A 21627-nucleotide genomic window follows, 5' to 3' on the forward strand; every position below is an offset into this window, starting at 1 on the left:
CATTTTTTTTTGCAAAAAAATTCCAAATTTTTGTAAATCAGCATTCTAAAAATGCGAAAAATTCCCACCTGCTCTAATTAACAGAGACCATGCAAACTCTTGTCTTTATGAACTCATGTTTCTTATTTAATCCTCTCTTGGAAGACCTAGCCATAGGTCCAAAGTTAGGGATTTCTAATGACCCAAAGGAAAAATAGGTTGTCTGGAAACAATTTATCTCACATAAAGCGCAACAAAGGGTTCACCTAGTAAGCTATATCATACCTGGGTTATAGGCATCATTGCTATCAATGGATGGATCTTTGCATATCCCCATTGAAACAGAAGTTACTGAACCAGAAGAAGAATTTTAGGAATGTCTCTATTGCACAAACACTGAGAGTTACACAGTGATCAAAGGTTTAGGAATACAATGGCTAACTGGAACAAGCAGCATTATTAATAATCACCTCAAATACTATTTCTAAGAGTTATAACAATAAAGACAATTCACACATAAATTACACAGAACATTCATGCGTATCAAGACACTATGGGTGGTCTCTATAGGTCTCTGTCCTGATATCACAGGGCATCTCTAGCGCTGGCATGTTGGTTAAAAACAAGCCCACCATCTGAATCTATTATTATATTTCTTTCAGCTCTTGTCATTTCAAGTAATTTCCTATTTCAAATGCATTGATGGCTATTGGTTTAACAATAATAATGACAAGCTTAAAATACGTGCAGGCAACTATGGCCCAGATCCTGAGCTGAACTAAATCAAATTTACATCAGCTGAGTGTTTGGCCTCGGTAACTTCATGAAAAAGGGGGAAATGGTTTGATTAGGGACTTTGACACAATTCATGATCTATGCCACTTCCAGTATTTTAGAAAACTCCCTTTGAATTCAACAAGAATTTTGTGAACAGAATGAGGGTGGTATGTTGCCCATTGCATATAAAAGGCAGAGCAGTCTTGGGGGAACCTTTCCAAAAGCAGGGCTCTATACTTCCTTACACGTGCACTTGGGATTCCCACTGGGATCAATACAAGATTCACCCACAGATCTAGGACAATAATAATAATATTTTGCCTTCCTCTTGTGCCTTTCGCCTGAGGATCTCAAAGTGCTTTACAAATAGTCACTAAAATTCTTGGCACCTTAAGAGGTAAGCATTATTGGCCCCATTTTACAGATGGGGAAACTGAGGCACAGAGAGGTTTGTTGTTGTTTTTTAAATTATTTGAACCCAATAGTCCTGCTCTAACAACGAGACCATGCTCTTTCTCCTCTTTGCATGGCCTAAATTGGCCTCTGTATTTGCAATTTGTGGGCCAAATTCTCCTCCCAATTGCACAAGTATACCATCCCTGGAAATCCACCAGATTAACTGAGAGGGGAATTTGGAAGTACATCTGTCAAAGAAAAATATTACAATGGATTTGGGGTGGGTCTCTGGGGCAAGGAGAAAATGATCGCACATATCACATATCACTCCCCCTGCTGATAGTACTTTCACAGTAAAAGTATTTACATTTCCATCTGCTGGTAAAAAAAAAATTTAGCTTTCATTGTACCACACTAATAGAGCTTTTCTTGGGTTAGCAGTTTCTGCCCTTTGTTCTAAGTTCTGTTCTTAGTTCCAGACTTGGAATCAAGTTTTCAAAAGATGCCTCATGCCAAATTGCAAGCTCCGTTTTCCACTTTGAAGTGTTAGTGCATGTTCAAACCCAGGAGAGAGCACAAAATTGTACCTGCAGTTTTTGAGGGTCATGTCAAGGCCTCTCTGAAAATCTGCCTTCTCATCCTTCAAAATAAATGTCAAATTTCTTTGGCCCAAATGATCAGGTCACTTTTTTGAGCCACTCAGCTGAGAACTTGGGAGAACTTCAACTTCATCAGTTCACTGGCTTCGCATCTGTTGGGCCGGAGTCTCCTCTCTAACCCCGTTTCTCCAATGGGGTTGGAGGAGAACGTGGCTCCCCGTACAGCTACAAACCATGACAACTGGGAGGCAAAATTGGCACCAGCAGGCAAGACATCAGACCCAGGATTCCTCATCTTCTTCTGTGAGCCACACTTTGGTATCTGCTAGGACTGTCTTCTTCCCAGCTTGTGGGGAGTCACTGTGTTCCGAAAGCCAAGCCTCTTCCTCGGACTCAGCATTTCCTGTGCTGTTCTGCCTTGTGCTATGCAGGCTGTCCTGAGTTGGCTGGGTCTGATGCTTTGAGCTGTGGGCCTTCTCCTGGGCTTTGATGCTGGCTGCTTTCTGTGCCTGCCGATAGGTCACTGGAGTGGGGATTTTGGATGGCCGTTTCTCAGGTCTGTTGTCCCTGCGTGGGCGGATTTTGGGGCGTAACTTTAACTTGTAGATGGATGGCACCCGTTCGGGCTTCTTCAGGGACCTTTTGGGCTTACCTTGAGGCAGTTTGGACTTTTCCAGGCCATCCGCAGAGGCTGGAGAATTGATAGATGTCTTGAGGGCATCAGAGGCTGCCTGAGGAGCTTTGCTATTTCTACTGACTGCAGCAGACCTTGCATGGCTTGTGTGAGATGGCTGCCTCCTTGACCAGTTGCCTTTGGTTTCATTGGACACGTTCTCCTTGAACAAAGCCCCTTCTGGCTCCAGAAGCTTCTTTTCCACCTGGTTTCCATTCACCAGAGGCGAACTTGGCTGAGAGGAAACCCTCACAGCCCCCTTGGGTGGGATCTTGGTGATCCAGTTCTCCACGTCCACTGGGAGGAGCGTCTTGTGCCCCTGGGAGAGTTCGTCAATCACATCACCATAGCGGAATCCAGCCGGGTGCCATTTTGCCTCTCCACTGGGCACATAGACACCACTCCGAGGCACACCCTCACCACATGGCAAGGTCTGCCTGGCACTTGTAAAGGAAGACAGGGAGGGAGTGGAGGACCTGAGCCCACTTATGTCACTGGCGGTGGTGACGCTCGCTGTGCTGCAGTCCAGAGTGAAGTCGTCCAGCTGGTTCCCCTCAGGGCAGTGGTTTTCATCAGAATCAGCCTCTAGAACCTTTATGTTGGATAAGATCTCATCTTCTAGGCTCCTGTACAGCGCCTGCTCCTGGGCCGGGTTGATGGGCAAAGGTGTATACACCCGTTCCCTCTCCTCTGTGGAGCCTAATGGATCTCCACCACTCCTGCTGCTGTCTTTGGTGTTTCCTGACTCTACCTCCTGCACCAGTCTGGTGTTTGGACCCTTGTCCTTCCCTGCTGGAGCTGACTGGCCAAGTCTGTCTTTTGGGCTAGTGGGAAGGTTGGTCGTCTCTGGCTTGACTGCCCCATCGCACTGTCTGTGCCCCTGACAGCCAGCCTCGGCCCTGGCCACGACTTTGCTCTTTAAGAGAGCTGGGGCTTTTGCCATTTCACCGGCAGGGACTTTCCACCCATTTCGGAGGCGGGGCTCCCCCTGGTAGCTCTGAACAGGGGTTGGGGGCCTGCTGAATGCAGGGCCGGCTTTGACTGGGACCTTAGTGCTACTTTCCTGTTTTGGAGTCTGGCCCATGTGTTTGACTGGGGAGGATGGCCGCCCAACCCCACGTGCAGCGTTGTGGCTCTGTGCAGCTCCCTTGGAATCCCGTTGTGGGGAGAGGTGAAGGGGTTTCATTGGGCTGGAGGAACGGACCATCCCAGGAAAGGTCTTGACCCCTGATTCCTGAGGCTTGTGAGCCTGTGGAAAGGGTTTTACTCCATACTGGGCGCTCCTTGGCGGCTGAGCTGTCCTGTCCTTTGGCACTCTCATCTGTGGCCTGGACTCTGTACACCTGGCTTGCACAAACCTAGCTGGGTCCTTCTGATTCATCCCAGGGATTCTACTAGTCTGTCGCCCTCTCTGGGGCTCTGGGAGAGCTTCCGAGGCGCCAGAACCATCCTCCTCACTTCCAGGCAGCTGCGATGTCAGGGAGGACATAGAAACGCACAGCTTATCCCGCCCGCTCTGGGTGGAGGAGTTCTGGTGGGTAGCAGCTCTTTCTTCAGCAAACAGCTGCCTCCGCGAAGGAGTAGCAGACCGCTCTGTTGCCCTGTAACAGAGACAAAGCATCAGATCGGTGTGTCAGTCGCCTCTAGCCCTAGGGAGGCGGGTACCTGCGTTGCTCTGGGCGTGAAGCTGGTTCGGTGCTGACAAGCAGTGGGAGGGCGTATACATCCCACGTTAGCAGCTGTAACCATTTGCCTTGTGATGCACTGACAAGCTGGCACAAAGGCCAGTGAAGGCCACCCCCCCGGGAGGTGCTGACAAGCTCAAAGTCAGCAAAACAGGGCCCCGTAATGTCATCAACTCCACTAAAAAACACAGGCGTGGGGGTTTAGCTACTTACATTTTGGTGCTGCTGAGAGCAAGGGGCTGAGTGCGCTGCCTGAAGTCAGTTAGCACAGGCAGCTCTGCCAGCGCATCCCTAGCCTGACCTACCACCCACCCTATCAACACGGAGACATCACCCAGACAGCCAATAATCCACCCGCATCTGGAAACAGCCTTCCCTCTACCCTCTTCCAGTTCCAGGCCTTGGCCTACAGCTCTGCCAGTGCCCCTCAATCCTGACCTGCTGTTCCTAGCACGCACAAGCACTGCCAATGACCCTCAAGCCAGTCCTGGGGTCTCACTTGAGCAGAAACCCTATAGCAGTTAAGTGACTCCCTCCAGCTGATCCTGAGATGACCCTGAGGAGCACTGAAGGTGGCCATGGCCAACTATGCTCAAGCTTGAAACAGCTCCTTTGAGGTGGAAATCAAACAGGAACAACGGGCGGACTGGGAGTCCTGGAAGGCACCACAGAAGAGGCCTGGCTAGCACGAAAATGCACCATTCACTGTGTAATTCTCCAGCTTTGTCCAATGCCAGCCGCTCTTCAGTGACTGTGTCAGTGACTATAGCGACTGCTCAGCACAGCATCCGTGGGAGTCATCTGGGAAACCAAGCCCAAGGCCTTTCGCAAACGTCTTTTCATTACCTGGCCAAAGGGACCCTCCTGGGTTCTGACTGATCCCGCAGGGGCCTGGGCCGGGAATCCTTCTTGCTGGTGCTCTCTGGCGATGCAGATGAACGAAGCTTCTGGCTGGCGCTGAAGCTCTGTGGGGTGTAGGTCCTCCACTCCACTGGGGGCAGTGGGCTTTGGGACCTGCTCACGATCAGGGTGGGCTGGGGCTTCTTTGGGTTGTCCATCCTGGGTGTCGGGCAGACCTTGATCTCATGCTGCACCTGTACTGCCTGCAGCCTTTGAGGGCTTGTCAGCTTGACAGCCTGTTTGTGAGCTGTGAAGAGATTCAGGATCTCTGGTCACCGCACGCCGGTGGATTAACCTTTTGGGGTAGCTGTACCGGTGTGCCAGACCTAAGCAATGCCAGATATTACCAACCACTTCTGCTTCAACTGTGAATGTTCTAACTCACCATGGAGACTGGGGTAGACCAGAATTGATGCCAGTCCTCTCCAAGCCACATGGTGAAAATCCCTTGTGAATACTCACAATGGATGAAAAGCTGGCACTGTGGCACACCTAGGAATTTCACATGGGTCTTTAACCTCCAGGAATAATTTATTCAGCTGGAATAGAGCAAGATCTCATTGTCTTATGACATTTCTACCATCCAGGTGCTGAAATGCAGTGAGATCCGATCTCACATTATTCTGCCGCCTTAATTGGTTCCCTGAGGCATTTAAAACCTTGTGAAATATACCAAAAAAACCCTAAATACAATAGTCCCAAAGGGCAATTCCTACACACACCCCTAGGCAGGACTGAGGTGTTGTAGGTCCCTCTCCCGTCTGAAGTGCTAGCCTGACCTCTAGTGGCGCTATGTGAGACAAGTGGCTTCCCAGGAGCCTTCTCCATGCTGTAAGGAGTCATCTGCCTCCTGCTACAAGAACCCAGAAAGAAATGACCCCTACCAAAAAGTTCATGTGACCCTGTCAGAATAGATAAAGGCTGAGCTGCTTTCCACCCAGCACAGCAACCACGGGCAAGCCTAGGGAATTGTTCAGATTGGATGTCCTTCTCCTGTCTGTCTATGCTTCTTTGCTGTTCTTAGCTGTGACCCACAGAGTCTTCTACTACTGAGGACCTGTAGCCTGATGATGGCGTGGGACACCCACCCACCAGATTCGAACCTCATCCAAGGCGAAGGGTCACCCCCCATGCGGCCCTCTCCAAGGCTGCACACATGGAACCTGCTGACTGAAGCAGAACAAGGAGACTTACACAGCGAGGTACACCGGCAGGGATCATGCTTATCCAGATAATGTTCCAGCGTGTCCCAGCCACCTCCAACCCGCACCATCACATGATTCCGGAGGATCTGGAACAAACAGAGCATCCATGACCGAGGGGCTCACCTGGGCCTGCAGCGTCCTGGGCTAAAAATGAGTGAAAGCTTAACAGATGGATGTCATCATCCTGTTGGTTTTATTCCAGTGAGTATATATACAGTATTTCACATGCACATGACTGTAGATGCACACAGGGTTACATGCACACATATAATAATAATTCCAGGTGCCACAGCATACAGTGGTTTTCATGGTCATAGGTGGGGAGAGAACCCAGGACCTTTGTCTTCCAAAACAGCCTCTACCCCTTGAATGAAAGGAGAATCTCATATTCTCTGTGGGCCAGCTAAGAGATAACATCCTCAAACAGATGTGCGGCCAGGTTTTCCAAAGAGATCAGGGCCAGATTTTGCAGTGCTTGGTGCCCCAGATTTTCCAAAGAGCTCAGCACCTGTTGTGTTAATACAGCACAGCCAGTGCACATTCAATGTGCTGAGCTCTTCTGGAAATCCCATCGCTATGGACTGACCCTGATTGGTGCAGAATATCCTAGTCTTCCACTGACTTCATTGCTCAGCCCATCTCAGGAGCAGCGTTTACCTCGTACACTACAATATATGCATGCAAACACATGCACACATTTGGTTTACATGCCTGCCTATGCATGCATACTTAGCCATGCATATGGTTGCATACATGTGCGTGCACACACCTGCATGTCTGCTCTTATCCGGCTACATGTGGACAATGTGTAAAAAAATCATGTAGTCCAAAGGGGATTTGAATACACTCAGATGAACCGGAAGGGGTGGAGGACCTGCAGCCTGGAGCACAGTAGCATATGCCTCCTGCCATGGAAAAGATGCAGGTTCTCACACACAACGCAATACAGAGCTTGCTACCACCATGTCTTACTCCAGCAGGATGCCTCAGGGACCCAGTGATTATTCAGGTAATTGAGAGATGTACATGCAGGTCAGACCATGATGGCATCTCTGACGGCAGAAGAGGGGTTTGAGGGTTAATATGGGTGGCCACCCCCACAAAGAGAAGAAAATCCGAGGGTCCTCTCCAGTCAACCATAACCTGCAGGGCACATGACTTTCACTGAAATCACTGATTTATAGGTTCGTAGATTCTAGGACTGGAAGCGACCTCGAGAGGTCATCGAGTCCAGTCCCCTGCCCTCAAGGCAGGACCAAATACTGTCTAGACCATCCCAGACAGACATTTATCTAACCTGCTCTTAAATATCTCCAGAGATGGCGATTCCACAACCTCCCTAGGCAATTTATTCCAGTGTTTAACCACCCTGACAGTTAGGATTTTTTTCCTAATGTCCAACCTAAACCTCCCTTGCTGCAGTTTAAGCCCATTGCTTCTTGTTCTATCCTTAGAGGCTAAGATGAACAAGTTTTCTCCCTCCTCCTTATAACACCCTTTTAGATACCTGAAAACTGCTATCATGTCCCCTCTCAGTCTTCTCTTTTCCAAACCAAGGCCATCAGCCAGGAAAGTTAATGAAGGGACTTAGAGACCTGAAAGATACCCACTGAACAGAATACAGAGGAGGATGGAGATGGGAGGGACAACCCGACGTGCAGCCCATGTTTCCCCACACAGTGAATGCAGCACTGGTGAAAGGCACCAGACTGACAGCTCTGGAGGCTGGAACCCTGTACTCATCCACTGGACAGCTGGTATGGCACTGCCAGCACCAAGGGGAGCTTCCGTCACGCAGCCCCATTCAGCTCAGACCCAGAAAGAGCACTTCTAGGGAGAAAGGGGAACTCACTCTCCATGGCCCAGCCAGTCCAACCAACAGGCCGGCTGGAGCATGGGGTTTTGAGACATCGTCCCCTGTCCCACTAGGGAGCGGAATGACATCAGAGGCTTCAGTGTTAGGTCCCCACTGAGCTGTCCCATCCTACTTAAGGTGAAGACATGCAGATCCCGTTACTAATCCTCACTGCCATTCAGCCCCTTCCCCTGAATGCGTTTTGCAGTGTGCTACCGCACCATGGTATGAAATCTCTGCCTTGCTAACGGTCACGATGCTGTTACTCTGACTTTGGCAGCCTCGCTCGCCATATTGACACATGCCATCTTTTGGGATGGAACCAGGCACAACCAGAGGTGAAGAACCTGTGTTTGGTGAATCCCACCCCAAAGATCCACCATCCCAGCCCCAGGTGGTAGCAGCAGTGCAGGTGCCCCTCCTACCCCCAGAGTAGGTTAGAAGTTCCTGGTATTATTATATAGACCAACATAACAGCACCTGGAAAGCACACCCTCCTGGACTTACCCTGACAAAAATAAGGGTGTTGGAATCGCCCACGCGGTATTTTCCTTCAGACACCTTCATCATGGAAAACTGGACTGGGCACGTGCACCGGCTCACCAGGTGCTGGACCTGCAGAGTCCAAGGCAAACCATTCATGGTCAACATGAGGAAAGTGCTACTCCCTGTGCATCCTGGATACCATTGTAGCCTTGGGGAGGGGCGTGCTAGGCTCCTTGGGCCTATTCTCCGTCAGAGAGACTGGGTGCGAGGGCTTATCCAAATCTCATCAAAGCCACTCGATCCTGTAAAAACAGCCTGGAAATCCCACACGAAAAGATTTCTGCTGCTGTCTTCTTGTGATTGGGCCCTGAACCACAGGCTTCTGGCTCTGGCTGTATTTGGAAACTGGAAGCACAGAAGCCACCACAAAATAAAAAAAAAATCAACAGGGGTCGGGGAGGAAATTAACTGCACATTTTTGAACCTCTAACAAGGTCAGGATCACCTAGCGCTCGATGTCAAGATCCAGGAAGTTGAAGCCGTGCTAATTTGGGCCTTTGGAGTTCTAACTGGGGCCAGCTGATGATTGAAGACATCGGTTCCCTTTGCCCTATTCCATTCAGTAATTTGACCCTTATTATCTTCTAACCCCAGTTAGTGCCACTAACCACCAGGGAGTCTGGCCTGCTGGAAACAGAGGCACAGAACTCCTGCTAACTCTGTCAGATTTTAAATACCCAGGTGCACTGAGCAGAGAAGAAGAATCTCTCACATTCAGGTAGCATCTTCCTCCCTGAAAGGTCCCAAAGTAGATTGCATATACAGAGGACCTCCCGCAACATTGAGACAGGCCCCCAGTCAGGTCCTCCTGAAGTTCATACCTGGACAGAACAATGAGTATCAGGGAACTCAGCCCCCCAGTGCCTGCTGGTGCCTTACAGTGTCCCCTCTCCCTTACCATCTGGTCCAGATTCTTGAAGTCACAAGGCTTCCTCTGGGGCTTGGGAAGTGGGGTATCCTCAGGGGGGAGGTCCATCTCCTCTCGGATCTCCTCCTCAATCTCCTCCTCCATTTGGATCAGGGTGGGAGCACTCATCCCGAAGCGAGAGGCCCGGCGGGCCACCTCCAGCAGGCACAGCACAAAGTTCTTCTCGTTCTTCCTCAGCACCAGGTCCTCCGTCTCAAACATCAGCACCTCTGGGGCACAGCGAACGAGCAAAACGTGGGAAGAAGGAGGGGAAGGATGGAGAGAAGGAATGAGAGACAAGGGCAGAGCTAGTGAGAGCAGCAGCGCTGCTCTGGCAGGGGTGGTGAATTGTCCCACCGATGCAGCGTGTATGCAATGATGTGTGTTCAATCACATGGCCACAGATCTCTGCAACAGGGACTGTCTGATGCAGGAAGAGCTAAGCAAGGCCTGGTGTGGTGAGACAGCATGAGTGAGAGCCAGGGAGCCGACTGTGCAGACATGGGTGCAGATTTACCCTCAGTGTTTAACCTCTTCAGGCCTAAGGGGGTACAGTAAGTGGTGGGACCCATATTGGATATGCCCTGCCCTGATAGGCCAAGTGAAGGGATACTTGCATGGAACATCCTTGATATACCAAGCAAATGTGTAGGTACATATGAGGTGTCAGTATCCTTGCATGAACATACACCAGGGGTTCTTTAGGTATAAATATCCTGCTCATGAGATGCCAGGCAAGTGGGCATTCAGCCCCACCTTACAGTGGGAGAGTGAAGGACCTCACTCTGCTTAGTGTAGCAAAAGGAAGACCTAGAGGTGACTCGAGCATGGTGTATAAGCACCTTTGTGGGAAGACAATGCTGGCTCTTTAATTTCATCTAAGGGAGAAAAGTTTTTACCAGCCATTGGCTTTTATTCTACAACAAGGAGTCTGGTGGCACCTTAAAGACTAACAAATTTATTTGGGCATAAGCTTTTGCGGGTAAAAAACCCACTTCTTCAGATGCAATTGGCTGGTAGTCAGACAAATTCAAGCTAGAAATAAAGCACCATTTTGAATAGGGAGGGCGATTAACCGTAGGCGCTAACTCCCAAGAGAAGGGGTGGATTCTCAGTCTCTTGACATCTCCAAATAAGGCCTTTCTGGAAGAGGTACTTGGATCAAACACAAACCACTGGGCTCAACGCAGGAGTAACTGGGGGAAGCTCTCTGGCCTGGGTTATACAGGAGGTCAGACTAGAATGATCTAATGGTCCCTACTGGCCTCCTGATCTATGAATCACTAGCCTGCTCAGCTCCTTTCTGGAAGTGGACGCTAATGTGATAAAGTGAGGCCTTGAGCACAGACACTGCTTTGGCTGGGGAAGGGTTAAACAGAATCTGGGCTCCTCCTGACTTCAGCTGTTCAAGGACCTGAGGACCAAAGGCCGGGTTCTGTGTAAGAGAACCAAGACCTGGATTACCCCAACCGTAGCCAGCAGAAATGCTGCCAGTTTGACCAAGGAACTAAAACCACCACGTGGGCACAACTTCAGCCAGTCAATGAGGCAGAGATTCACAGGCTGCTAGAGCACCCCCCATCTCTGACCCTAGCTGCCAGTGTGATGGGAGGGGAAATAAGGAGCTACAGGAAGGCAGTGCTGTGTTAAAGACATTCACGGCCGCTGCTGCACTGGGCTCTAGCGCAGGCTGACAAAGATGATGTTCAAGGAGCAATGCAAATAAATCCAACCTACTAGTCGCCTCTGACACACAGCGCTCTTACGTCCCGTTGCCAACTGCCATCCCTACTGCAGTTTGTTGTTATTGTAGGGTTGCCAGTGCTAACTTTAAATCAGATTTGCAATTCTTTTTTTAGGGGGTGGGGAAAGCGTCCCGACTCCCAACGCGTTGTTGTTATTGTTATTCATTATTTGTATTGTGGTAGCACCCAACTGAGAGCGGGGCCCCTTTGCGCTGGGTGCTGCACGTACACACAGCGAGAGACCAGCCCTGCCCCAAGGCACTGACAAGCGAAATAGACAAGACACACAAGAAGGTGGGAGAAACAAAGGATATCGGCCCCCTTTGCGGATGGGGAAGTGAAACCCAAAAAGAGATGAACTGAATTGCCCGAGCTCATGTGGCTGCTCAGATGCAAAGTCAGGAACAGGACCCAGGCCAGTGCCTTAGGACACAATACTAGACAACCTGCCCTCCCTTAAGATGCTTTCACTAGGAGGGTGGTGAAGGTCTGGAATGGGTTCCCTAGGGAGGTGGTGGAATCTCCATTCTTAGGAGTTTTTAAGGCCCGGCTTGACAAAGCCCTGGCTGGGATGATTTAGTTGGGATTGGTCCTGCTTTGAGCAGGGGGTTGGCCTAGATACCTCCTGAGGTCCCTTCCAACCCTATGATTCTATGATTCATCTCAGAGTTGAATCCCCAGACAGCTACTCAGTTTGAGTGAAGTTTAATGAGAAGGGAGGGAGAACACTCTCGTGATCGAGGCTCTGGATGGGTCAGGACACGTGGGGCCTCCCTAATTGGGCCACTTTGTGACCTTGAGCAAGCGGCTTCCCTCCAGTTTCTCCTGTCTATAAATGGAGGATAAAGATGGGGGTGGCAGGGCTAAGTGAATGTTTGCCAAGTGCTTTGAGATCCTCAGCGAGAAGGCGTTAGGAAAGAGCGAAGTATATTAGATTGTCAGCTTTTTGGGAGGCAGGAGCCATCTTTTTGTTCTGTGTTTGTACACATCAGGGTCTGGTCCATGGCTGGGGCTCCTACAGGCTACCTTAATACACCTAATAAATAACGCACAACGCCCAGCACAAGGGGGTCCTGGTGCCTGGTCCTAGGCACCAAAGCAAGTCAAATAAATAATGAGAAGAAAAAGCATTGCCATGGGGTGCGGGAGCAGGAAATAAAGAGAAATGAAAGGAATGGAAAGAAACTGGAGGGAAAGATCAGAATCCTGTTTACCTTTAATATCCATCTCCTTCCTGCACCACTGGATGAAGTTAGACACGTTATCCCTGGCCTGGAAGGTCCCTGGTTGGGCAGAGTCATTACAAGTCACCCCGTATCTGGGCAGCTGGAGCTTGTGGGCCAGGCCCGGATAGTCCCGGGAGAACTCTCTGGCCACGTGGGTGATGTTGTTGGCATGGTAGCACAGCATGGAGCCCGTCTCCAGCACCTCCAGGAGGGACCCAACGTTAACGTCCCAGTCATAGAGCTCCTTGAGCCACTCGGCCAGGTCCTCCTTCATGGCGTAGAGATACTGCTCGCTGGACTTGTAGGGCCGGATGCTCTGCACCGTGGCCCCCTGAATCCCAGCCATCTTGCCATCAGACGCAGGGCTAAAGGGAGACAGAGAAGGGGCATCAAAGACTTCCATGCAGGACACTGAACCATCAACCCCTTGGTTTGGTTCCAGACTTACCCAGGTATGGTGAGTTTCCACGTCTCCGTCCCCAGAGCGGGTTCTCATGGGCCTGTCCCTGGGTCCCCCATCGCCACGACTCTCGCCAAACTGCAGCGCGCAAAGGACACTCCTGATCTAGGCGGAAAAAGTCACAATATTTCTCCCCTCCTGAGGAGCGGCAAGGTCAGCGGTGGCAAAGCTCCATTTGGTCCCCTAGTCGTGGGTAAGTTCCCCTAGCCATCGCAATTGCATTCCTTCAGGGAGAGCAAGTTCCTCCATCCATCCCACACGCAGACGCTCGGCTCCTCCGAGCCCTCCACCGGAAGGTGCTGTCCTGACGCCTCATTCCTGCGCCCACGGAGCCCACGCTGCCCCAGCCCCCTGGGGGAACCTGCCTGCAGTCTCGCCCCATTGCGAGGGGACACACATTCCTATGCTGGGAACTGACCTTTCCCCCGAACGCTCTCCCTCTTTCTTCAACAAGGAGCTGGGGCGTTTTGCCTTCACCCAGAGTTCCTGATGCCTGCCCCTCACCCCCCTGGGACTGTCAGAAGCCTCTCTCCTTCCCCCGAGGGGTTCCTTGGAGCGGGAGTCGATTTAAACGGGAAATCACCCCTCCTGGACAGCCCAGTGTTGTGTTTCCTTTCCCCAAGTGCTGTTCTCTTCTCCTTGGTGACAGAGACTTGCTACAAACACTCCCTGTTAACCCCATAGGCTCCTGCTTTCCCAACCAACGTGCCTAGTTCCTTTTTTTTTTTTTTAAAGCAACAATCGTCCCAAACCAAGAGATTTTAATACAAATCTGAACTCCCCCAAACTTTGGGAGCATTTGGGTCTGGAGCATTGGTTTGGGGCCAGCTGTTCAGCAATAGCATAGGACACTGCACCATGTTTCCTCCAAGGATCTCAAAGCACTTTACAACCATTAATGAACTGATCCTCAGTTCCTCCTCCCCCCCCCGCCCAACACCCTCTGTGCAGTACTGTAGGTCAGTCCCATCTTCCCCATTTTACAGATTGGCAAACTGAGGCACTGTGAGGGGGAAGCGGCTTGGTCAGGGTCATACAGCGAGTCGGTGAGAGACCCCCCCCCAGGAGTCCCAGTCTCCTGCTCAAAATGCTAAACACACCAGGACAAATCTCATTCCACCCATGCAGCCCTGCTGAAGTTAGTCCAAGTGGATAGCCATAACTGAGGTTAAAATGAAAACCAGAGTGCCAGAGCGTCAGCTGGGGTGTAAATCAAAACATGTCCACTAGAGCCATGGTCCATTCACACCAGCTGAGGATCTGGCCCAGCACCTTTCAAAACCAGGCACTGCAGGACCCGGGCTCATCCAGTCTGCGTAACAGTCTCTAGTGTCACGTGCCACCTGGAGACTGGGCGCGATCAGGAGGGCTACCACATTTTGGTGTCTGTTTTCTGGGACAGAACAATCACACCACGGTGCCATGCCATGTGGTCGCAACACCTGCATCACAGCCCCACAGTGTCGCCTCCGCACATCGGGAGCTGATGCGGCATCTCCCGAGGAAGAAACCAATCTATGTGCCCAGAGCGAGGCTGCGCTGGCAGAGTAGCCATGTCACCATCAGACCCCAAGTGCAGCCACGTCTTGCCACACCTTATGCCTCTCTGAACAGAAATGCTGCAAACGTGGCAGCCCACGTCATTCCCTGCACCAGTCTGGTCCCTGCACCAATGAGCTCCTAAGTGCCCAAATGAAACCGGGCACCTCTCTAGAGGTTTACACGAATGATTCTTGGGCAGCAGCAAAACACATGGGGCCAGCGCTCCCCCACCCGCCTGTGGAGCGCGTGTGTCAGTGGACGTTCAAAGAGAAGAGGATGCAGCTATATTAATGAGGCCCTTCCAAGTCACATTTCCCTGACTGGGGCCTGAAGAAAGATATGGTAACACCACGGGGGGGGAGGGTGTCACAGAACCAGGGGAGAGGAGGGGACGCTGCTATAGGGTGTGGTTAGAGATTATATCAAGGAGAGGTTCTTCAGTGGGAACTATGGGAGGTAGAACGGATCCCAGCAGGGGCAAAGACAGCTGGGAGTATGCACGAGTGGGTGGACAGATATTCTTGGCCTACTGCTCCCGCTGAAATCCACTCTCGCTGGTTTCAAAAGACACAAGGATGGGCCCTTAGGGTTAGATCTGCTGCAAAGCTGGGCCCTCATGTCCAATGACACAGCATGGGGTGACCCACCAGGTCACTCCCTTCCACTGGCCTGTGTGTAGAACCTGCCTGGAGAACCCCCAGGTGTCACAATGAGCCACGGCCCAGCGGCTGGCGGTTAGGGAGCTGACAGTGGCTTCGCAGCAAGTGGCAGGGAGGCCTTGGCAGGTGAGACTCGGCTAAGAGGCTTTCTCCTGAAATCCCTTGAAAGTTAATCTACAGGAGGAATTAAAAATGTTAAAGCTGAGTGAGCAGGAGGACAGCTGGGGGCTTGTGATACTTAATCCTGCCTCAGCATAGGGGGCTAGATTAGGTGACCTCTCGAGGTCCCTTCCACCTCTCCATCACCCTGGTGTAATATGACAAGGGCCCAGACAAGGAGGGCAGGTCTTTCATGATCTTATTTAAAACCCAGCAACAGACTCTGTCTAATTCCCTAACCCTGCCCAATATTGGGAAAAAAGATTTTATATTCCCCTGGGAGTGTATTATCTTAGCGAGATCTCCCTGAGCTGCCTGATGCCAGAGAGATCAGATGGACAGACCCAGCAGAAGCATGGGCTGCCTTGGCTCCAGCCATGCTGGATTTCATAGGAACACAGGGCTGAAAGGCACTTCCTGGATCACTGTGGCTGGTCCCCTTAATGCCTCATACAATCCCATGCTCCATTCCTCTTGGACCTGCGCACTGGCAGTGATCTCAGTATGCAGGACACTGTCGCACTGCCCCCGGGCTCAGCGGTGGTTCCCGCATGAGTTTGACTTCAAAGACTGAACTGTATCAGGCTTTATCTGGGGCGTCTCATGGTTACCAGCACTCTAGCTGCATTGACACAAGGCAAATGCTGCAAGAAATGATTTTGCACCATTCCCACGTTCAGTGCTCCCTCTGGGAGTGTGGCATTGCCATGTGCTTGGAGAGAAGGGCAAATTCCTGTGGTCCCCTTTCCCATCCCCTGCTGGAAGGAAGGGGGCGACTCCAGGCACCGGTTTGATCACTCATTGCTCCCTGCGTTGATTGGCCATCTCCAGGCAGTGCTCTGGGATTGGCATGCCGCTCGCTCAGACTAGAGCGGGGTGGGCGGAGCCCTGATAAGACCCACCAAGTCCAGACCCACACGGCTTGATTGAGCGGCAGAGGTGGAGCGTGGCTGGATTTTGGTGGCACGCACGTATGTGTTAATGGGATTTGTTGCATTGTCTCTGGTGCTGGGCAATACCATGTAACGTTATGCAAAGACCAATCAGCCAATGACAAACTCCCCCACCGTGGTTTGTTTAATGGCTGAGAGAGCATTGCAAGGATTTTACTTCAAAGCTTATAGACACAACAGGTCCCCTCCCCAAACCACACCCACCATTAACTATGGCCTAGCACAGCTGGTTACAGCTTGAGAGACGAGATGAGCCCCACATCATGCTTTGGAAGGCAACAGGCTTTGGGACCAGGTAACTGAGTCCAGAGCAGGGGGCCTCTCACTGGTAATGCCCAATCCCAAGGCATCTGGATCCAGCAACCACCAGCCAAAGCACCCCTCGTGCTATGGAGGCAAAAGGCAGCTTTGTTCTGTGGTTTCACATAAGTGCCCAGAGGCCTTCGGCCACATGGTCAACCCAGAGAATGACCATCACATGAGTCAGGCAAGAAAGGGCCCTGGCTGGTAAGCAGGGTCCCTGGTCGTAGCAGCAGGTAGAGGATATAAACATACCGGGAGCCTTGGCCCCAACTTCATTTTATGCTGCTGTTTTCCCCTCCCACAGCATTTTGATAGCTTACCATGTCTTGGTGGAGAAAAGAAGAGGAGGAGGAGAAGGAGATGGCAGAGGAGGAGGCTGAAGAGCTGGAAGTGGTAGAAGAGGACACAGAGAAAGAGAACATAGTCTCCTACTCCCCCCTTTCTCCTCAGACGTCAAGCACAGAGCAGGTCCAAGAGCTGAACAAAGCAGAGGAGAACTGGCTCTGGAGCTGGCTCCCGCCTCTCTCCCTGTTCTCCGGGTTGACCACGCTGGCAGACAGGTACCGGCACTGGGAAACTGGGAGCAGGCCATGCTCTGCAGAGGGCGACTATCTGGGGGTAACATCCCCCATACCATAGGTGTGAGGGCCTCACACCTATGGTATGGGGGATGTTACTACAATGGCACGACAGCGTGGGAGGTGTCCCTCCAAGTCCTCTAGTGAACCCTGAGGGTCACTCCAATCTGCCACCATTTTCTTCCTAATTTCTAAATTCCCTGGACGCTGAAGCGCTCTGTCCCCAGCTCATGCACGGTTACCAGTGGAAGCATCCCACACACTGGGCCATCAGTTGTGGCCAGGCGGCTCTGGAGGGACTGTTTGCATGACCTACTCCACCCTTGGCCTCTCCACTGGGACGGAGCGTTATCAATGCCTGTTCTCTGAAATGATAGGGAGCTCTGTGTGGATGAACTAGAGCTCTGCAAAGAACCGATTTTTCAGTTCAGTGGCTGAACCAAAACACTGGAAAACAGTTTGTTTCGGGGCAACCCAAAAAAGTAGTTTCATTTCATTTTGCGGCTTTTAAAAAAAAACTTGTTAAAATAAAATTGCAGTAAAATGTTTTTAAAAAGGCATTTTGCATTAAAAAAATCTAACTGTTCTAGCTCAAAAATGTCAAAATAAAATGTTTTGATTTAAGGGGAATTTTTTCCCCCTTTTTTTCCTTTTCTTTTTTTTACTGAAACAATTTGACAAATGTAACCCAAATTCATAGAATGTTTTGACTGTCCTAAATCTGCATTTTTTGACAAAGAAATTTTGGGCAGAAAAATGTTGTCAAACTGTTGTTACTTTGGAATATCGGGGTGATAGTTTTCCTGTTATGGACAATTATCCACTACAAGTGGGCCTGAGACTGGCAATAACTCATTTCATTTAGACCATATCACGACCATCACATGGGTAATGACTTTCAATCACTGCTAGCATGGAGTGGATTGAAAATGGTGACCTAGAGAGGAATCAGGCAACCTCCAGTTACCTCAATACTGATCCCTAAAGCCAGTGTTATGTGTGTACAAACGTATATAAAGAGCAACTCTATACTTTCAGCCTAAATTAGTTATCTTAAAGGAAACAACAAATCAAGAAAGAACAAAAGAAAAGTCTCCATATGAGAGCACCGTCTGTGCATCTCCTTTGGAATCTGCTCCTTCATTTCTGCCTCCCAAAATGTCAGCAGAAAGAATCAGTGCACAGAAAGCCAAGTCCGAGCTGGATTCCAAACTGGCACTGGTGCGACCACTGCTGGAATACCGTGTCCAGTTCTGGTGGCCACAATTCAGGAAGGATGTTGCTAAATTGGAGATGGTTCAGAGAAGAGCCACGAGAATGATTAAAGGATTAGCAAACATGCCCCACAGTGATCGACTCAAAGAGCTCAATCTATTTAGCATAGCAAAGAGAAAGTTAAGGAGAGACTTGATTCCGGTCTATTAGTAGCTTCGTGGGGAACTGGTATTTAATAGTGGGCTCTTCAGTCTAGCAGAGAAAGGTCTGACATGGCTGGAAATTGAAGCTAGACAGTGAGGGTAATTTATCACTGGAACAATTTAACAAGGGTCCTCCTGGTGGATTCTCCATCACTGACAATTTTTAACTCGAGAAGGGATGGTTTTCTGAAAGCTCTGCTCTAGGAATGATTTTGGGCAAGTCTCTGGCCTGTGTCATCCAGGAGGTCAGACTAGGTGATCACAGTGGCCCCTTTTGGCCTTTGAATCTATGTACCAAAGCCAGTCCCCTTGTTTGTCCCTATGCCCCTCCAGACCACAATTCTTCCTGAGGAGAAAGGCAGGGTCAGACCTCCTTCCCAGCGTATCAATGGCATTCCTTCATCAGCAGACAGGGTTAGCTGTCGGGCTGGCGAGGCTCGTTCTGAAGGCATCCGTCACTTAACATCAGAGCAGGAGCTTGGTTCAGAGGGTAAGAATTTAACAAGCAGGTCAAAATGTGGGTTCAGAAACCTAACCTAGGAACATGAGAATTGCCAGATCCCTGTCCCAGATAGCTCTGGTTTTCTGCTGGATCGATTAGACCCTTGATCTATCTCCACCTAATCTAGTGCCCTGTCCCCAAGTGTCCACTACCGGCTGCTTCAAAGGAAGGTGATCATCTGTACCATGCTGTCCAAAGGAGACATTTCTTCCTTAGTCTTGCAGGTCAGCAGCTGTCACCTCTGAAGTAGGAGATTTGATGTTTTATTTTCTTAGCTTGCATAATGAATGTGATTAGTCATCTGAAAATTAGCCAGCCATTTAAACACGCGTCATTTCATCACCTTGAAATTGACGTCTCCTAAACTTGCCACACAAGAAACACATGGTCTGCTGCTATAATCAGTGTCATCCCGCAGGGCTGGGGAGAGAGACTTGCCGCAGAGCAGAAGCCATGATGACTTCCTCTCATCTCCCTTTTCCTTCCTAGGAAGAGATCTCAGCAGGAGCCCATCTGTTGCCTGCTGGACAAGAAGAGGCCCCCAGGCAACACATGCTCCGAGTGCGAGATCCTGTTCTGCAGGAAGTGTGAGGGGCTGCACTACAACCCGGATTTCATAGAGCACTGCATCCTGGGCCATGGCAAGGAGGAGCCAGAAGGCAGGGGCTCGGGCCTCATCAGCCCCATTCTGAGCGCAGGTGGGTTCAACAAACAGCGGCTAGGCTGGGATTTGACAGTTGTGAACCACCAGGTGCATGGGCTCCAACCTGCCTCTTGTGCCGCAGGCATGGAACCGGAGCCAGCCCTAGGTATGTCGGGGCCTTGCGCAGAGGATCCTTGTGCTTCCCCTTTACCCCCATCTCAAAGCAGATCCCCCTCTCCTGCACTCCCCCTTCCCTGCATCAGTCACATCCCATCCCTTTGCCCCCATTCTCCCCTTCCTCTTGCTAAGGAGTGGAACCCAAGCCAGCCTCCACGTGCAGTGTCCGAGAAACTCAGTGTGAATTGCATACCCTTCTCTGGGGCTGCCTCTGAACCAGCCTGTCTCTTCCTGCTCCCAGAGCCCTGCGCTCTTCCAGCTGGCTGGCTTCCTCCTGCAGTAGAGCTCTTCCCAGAATCATGGCATCTCTCAAATGGTAAAGCCCTCGCTAGCCACCTCTCCAGCCTCAGTGCTGGTTGGAAGCTCAGCCTGCATGGGGCGTAACATCAGCACCGAGGAGACACAGCTGATGCCAGCATTGCACAGGGTTAGGGCCACAGTAGATTCCCAAGCTGGTGCAGCTGGCTGGGGGCTGGCACCTGCCCTACGGCAGGGAGCAGTATCTAGAGCAGAGGCAAAAGGAGATGGGATATTATGAGAAAGCGAGAGACCACTAGACCACTGACAATTAAACACTGAGAGGCGATTGAAAGTCAGAGCATTCATCATTCAGGCTGTCAAACCCTCCCAACCCCACCCCTCTGCAATCATAACGTGATCGTCCCTTATTCCAGATTCCATCAACCTGGCTGTCGCTCCAGGGGAAACAGAAGATGAAGAAATAAAGAGAAAATGAAGTGGCGACTGTAATCATTCTCCTTTATTCCCCCATAAATCGCCTGACACCGCAGACAGGCAGAGACTGCATTGGCATCAGCTTTCTTGCTCCTAAGAGAAGGTGAGGGGCTGCCTGCATGACGACTTCTCTACCTGGCCCCGTGTGCTCAGTGATCTTCCACAGCACACAAGAGACTTTCCAATAGGACTGGTTGAAAATTAGCCATTGGAACTTTTTCCTTGATGGAAAATGGGGGGTTTTCAATTGAACAAAAATTTCTGCAGCAAGTATCTGTTTTTACTCAAAACAATTTGGTGTGTCGCCGCAAACGTGAAAATCTGAACACTTGGGGCCAACCAACAATTTATTTATTTTTAATTTCTACAGGCTTTGGTAAAAAAAATAGTTTGGTTTGCAGCATTTTCAGCCAAAAGTTTGTGGGGTTTGATTGCCAAAAATTGAGAAAATTTTCAGTTTGGGGCTTTTTGTCAAAAAAAAAAACGGGGGGGCAAAAATTTCCACCCAAAAACCCTCCCAACAAACCCAAACATTTCCCGACCAGCTCTCCCCTTGCCGCCCCCCCCCCCCCGCCAATGGAAGAGAAAAGCAATACAGAAGGTTTCGTACATACATCAGACCAACATCTCCACCTTCTCCTCTTCCATGCTGGCATCTGAGTGCTACACATAAGAATAAGGGTATTATACAGAGTGCATTAGTAACCCAACAAAGTGGCAGGCACTTTCCAACCGGAGACAGAGACGGTCCCTGGATGGGAAGCATGTTAAAAAAATCCCAAGGATGCAGAGGGATTAGTCAGGGTGATAAAAAGGGCTACACCTAAGAGTAATGGGCTGCAAGAGGCTATGGTAGGGTCTGTTGGTGGAGGAAGGCATTTGACAGTGGCCGGAGATACATACATCCTGCACAGTCAGTGCTGGGAATGGAAAAGAGCTTTGGAGCTGAACGAGCGTCTTTCCATTGGCTGCAGTGGACTTTGGCTCTCGCCCCAGGGTTTGATC

At 50.5% G+C, this 21627-nt stretch overlaps 2 protein-coding genes across 3 annotated transcripts; one reads left to right on the plus strand and one right to left on the minus strand.

Moving 5' to 3' along the window:
* Window positions 1-527: 527 nt before the first annotated feature.
* GAS2L2 (growth arrest specific 2 like 2) lies at window positions 528-13029 on the minus strand. Of its 2 annotated transcripts, XM_039508100.1 has the most exons (7): window positions 12942-13029; window positions 12482-12858; window positions 9514-9752; window positions 8577-8684; window positions 6204-6300; window positions 4956-5256; window positions 528-4025 (listed from the first exon to the last, which is right to left on the minus strand). In XM_039508100.1, the coding sequence occupies exons 2-7, from the start codon at window positions 12837-12839 to the stop codon at window positions 2027-2029; spliced, it is 3102 nt and encodes a 1033-aa protein (XP_039364034.1). In that variant the 5' UTR covers window positions 12840-12858; window positions 12942-13029; the 3' UTR covers window positions 528-2026. The 2 variants fall into 2 exon arrangements, with proteins under 2 accessions (XP_039364034.1, XP_039364033.1); XM_039508099.1 differs by lacking the exon at window positions 12942-13029 and having other exon boundaries at window positions 12482-12896.
* Window positions 13030-15159: 2130 nt separating this feature from the next.
* Window positions 15160-20888, plus strand: C20H17orf50 (chromosome 20 C17orf50 homolog). Its single transcript, XM_039508482.1, has 4 exons — window positions 15160-15280; window positions 16874-17129; window positions 19557-19765; window positions 20562-20888. The coding sequence occupies exons 2-4, from the start codon at window positions 16891-16893 to the stop codon at window positions 20621-20623; spliced, it is 510 nt and encodes a 169-aa protein (XP_039364416.1). The 5' UTR covers window positions 15160-15280; window positions 16874-16890; the 3' UTR covers window positions 20624-20888.
* The last annotated feature ends 739 nt before the right edge of the window (window positions 20889-21627 follow it).

The sequence above is a fragment of the Mauremys reevesii genome, linkage group 20 (genome assembly GCF_016161935.1).
Source record: "Mauremys reevesii isolate NIE-2019 linkage group 20, ASM1616193v1, whole genome shotgun sequence".
NCBI classification, from domain to species: Eukaryota; Metazoa; Chordata; order Testudines; family Geoemydidae; genus Mauremys; species Mauremys reevesii.

Excerpts from the sequence above, each read along its gene's own strand:
- GAS2L2 (XM_039508099.1), bottom strand. The coding sequence starts at position 12,896 with ATGGAAGTCTTTGATGCCCCTTCTCTGTCTCCCTTTAGCCCTGCGTCT. Across the intron at positions 9,753-12,481 it reads GAAGGAGATGGATATTAAAG|AGGTGCTGATGTTTGAGACG; the intron begins GTAAACAGGATT and ends GCTGTGCCCCAG. Across the intron at positions 6,301-8,576 it reads ACACCCTTATTTTTGTCAGG|ATCCTCCGGAATCATGTGAT; the intron begins GTAAGTCCAGGA and ends TGTTTGTTCCAG.
- C20H17orf50 (XM_039508482.1), top strand. The coding sequence starts at position 16,891 with ATGTCTTGGTGGAGAAAAGAAGAGGAGGAGGAGAAGGAGATGGCAGAG. Across the intron at positions 17,130-19,556 it reads TTGACCACGCTGGCAGACAG|GAAGAGATCTCAGCAGGAGC; the intron begins GTACCGGCACTG and ends TTTCCTTCCTAG. Across the intron at positions 19,766-20,561 it reads CAGCCCCATTCTGAGCGCAG|ATTCCATCAACCTGGCTGTC; the intron begins GTGGGTTCAACA and ends CCCTTATTCCAG.